The sequence below is a fragment of the Postia placenta genome (assembly GCF_002117355.1).
Source record: "Postia placenta MAD-698-R-SB12 unplaced genomic scaffold POSPLAscaffold_87, whole genome shotgun sequence".
In the NCBI taxonomy this organism is placed as follows: domain Eukaryota; kingdom Fungi; phylum Basidiomycota; class Agaricomycetes; order Polyporales; family Adustoporiaceae; genus Rhodonia; species Rhodonia placenta.
Window position 1 is genome coordinate 1,917 of NW_020169918.1, and position 2,431 is coordinate 4,347.

At 57.6% G+C, this 2,431-nt stretch overlaps 1 protein-coding gene across 1 annotated transcript; it reads right to left on the minus strand.

The window, feature by feature from the left end:
* Positions 1-850: 850 nt before the first annotated feature.
* On the minus strand, positions 851-2,420 carry POSPLADRAFT_1161653 (hypothetical protein; the record flags this gene model as incomplete). Its single annotated transcript, XM_024487687.1, has 2 exons — positions 851-904; positions 930-2,420. Coding segments are annotated over 2 exons (1,545 nt in total), but the record flags the coding sequence as incomplete, so codon positions are not given.
* Positions 2,421-2,431: the final 11 nt, after the last annotated feature.

A 2,431-nucleotide genomic window follows, 5' to 3' on the forward strand; every position in this document is an offset into this window, starting at 1 on the left:
GACACAGAACCACCGCGATCGATACGACGAGTTCGATGGCTCGTAGACCCCGGCGGCGATCTTTCGCTTGATCACCGCGCAGACTTCGTTGTAGATCCCGGGCGGAATGGGAATATTCTTCTGCACCCAGGGCGTGTGAGGAACGACGGGGAAATCGACGGGGGGGAAGTACTCGGGCTTGAAGCATCCGCGCTCGTCGTCGGTCCAGGCGAAGGCTTCGTTGTGCAAGCACATGAAGTGGTGGAGGACTCGACGCTCTTCGGGAAGTAGGAAGTCGCCGTCGTGAAGCTTATCGGTTGCTTCGAAGCGTTCGAGGGTGTACTGACCGGTAGGTTTGAACGGCGGAGGGTCGGTCGAAAGCTTAGGCATGGTGGAGAGAGGGTCACCCTTGATGTCTCGAAGTATTCGAAATTGTTCGGGGACGGCACCAAGGACAGGTCGAGTTTTGAGAGCGACAGGCTTGTACTTTTTCTTCGTTGCGGCGAGTATCTTGTGCGTTGAAGGGGTAGAAGTCGACGTCGAAGGGAAAGGAAGAACCGAGTTGGAGAACTGTGAGATGGACTTCGTCGGAACGGGAGCTGGCGGAGTCGAAGCGAACGGAGCTGAGAATAGAAGAGTCGAAGCCCACGTCGAAGCGTTCGACGGAGCGGTATTAGAAGCTGTACTGTCCGAGGCGTAAAGAGACTGCAAATATGAAGAAACGGAGGTGCATGCGGAGAGGTACAGCGACGAAACAGCGTTCGGAATCGAGGAATCAATAGGAGCGACGAAGGAAATACTCGGGTTTACCCCATCGTAGTCGATGACTAGCGCGGCTTCTCCTTGATCATGGGGAATCAATTCCTCGAAGCTAGAAAATGCGATTTGCGACACCCGACAGGATGCTGCCGGCTTCGCGATCTTCCTCGCGCGTACGTCGGAATCGTGACGGTTTCGCCGGTGTTCGGACAGAGGATCGTAATGGTCTGGTTCTCGTCGGCGAAGTTCTTGACGACGCTCTGCGTGAGCACGTCGAAGGGTCGGCCGAGGAGGATGTCGTATGCTGCATTTCGAATGACGTGAGCCTGGAGATACAACACGATCTCACCGATGCGGAAGGGAACATTTCGAATGAGTCCCAGCGATCGGTCCACCTCGCCGTTCGCCGATTGCATGTTCAGCTGGATAGTAGGATCGAAGAGGAGGTTGAGGCCGAGACAGACCTCTTCCGACATGGCGACGATCTGCGAACCGGGGTCGACGATGCATTCGATCTGCTCTTTGTTGTCGACCAACGCGATGATCGAACGAATCGCATTTGAATCGCGCGCGACGGTGAATTCTGCGGGGTGCTCGCCGTGAGGGATGTGCTTCAGATAGGTTTCATAGGGGTCGGGGACGATTGTAGCACCGGGTTCCAACGTTGCTCCCGAACACGAGAGCTGGTTGACGGCCGCGACCTCGTCGGCGCCGATTTCTACGATGTGAGCCGACGCGACGGGTTCCGTCGAGACTCGCTTAGGGGTGACGGCGTCGCGGTACTTGTTTCGAACGTCGGGTGCGATCGACAGCAACTCTTCTGGGGTCAGCGTGACGAACTGCGACTTCATCGAACGCTGGAAGATTTCTTCGGCGAGCTTCGGCTGGATAACGGGGACGATGGTCTTGTACGCTGGCTCCTTGCCCTTGTCGTTCGAGGGCTTCGGCGGAGTTGCGAAGTTTCGAACGTTCGGTGGGGCGTAGGTTGCGTCACGAGCGTTTGCGAAGGGGTGTACTGGTGGTGCTGGGGGAGCGGACGTAGTAATAGGATGAGACGTGGATTGTGTAGGCGGCGAAGGCGGTGCGGGTGCTGCTGCTGGTATTGTCGGAGGCGGGGCCGTGCTTGTCGAAGTGCTCGGGGGCGCCGCCACTCCTTTCGATGTACCAGATCCCGAGGCTTCCGCGCTCTTCGGGACGGCTGGCGTCGTAGGCTTCTTCCGCTGTAGAATCTCGACGCTGTCGAAGACCTCCCTTCGCTTCCAAAGCTGAAGGAGTTCTCGTTCGAGTGCCTCAATCCTGCCGCTGGTGTTGAGCGTGAATGTTTGCACAGTCGAGCGATCGTCGATCTCGAAGAGCATCGTCGGAGCGGCGGGTGCTGCGGGATTTCGTCTATGCCATTCGTAAATTCGATCTCGTATTGTGAGACCAGGGATAGTGCGGGGGCAGAAACTTCCGTTCGGAAGGACGATCTTTCCTTCGGTGTTACGCTTGCACTTGCCGTCCCGGATGTCGATCTCTGCGAACTCGCAGGTGCCTACCCTGCAGCCACGATTGCCGCAGTAATGGCACGTCTGTTCAGCTCCGCTGTTCTCGTGGACGTGGACGGCAGCTTGTTGTCTCGGTGCGGGGGCGTGGTTGTGCGTAGCGTGCGTCGTCGGCTGAATAAGTGTTGCGATCGTCCTCGGACAGGCTT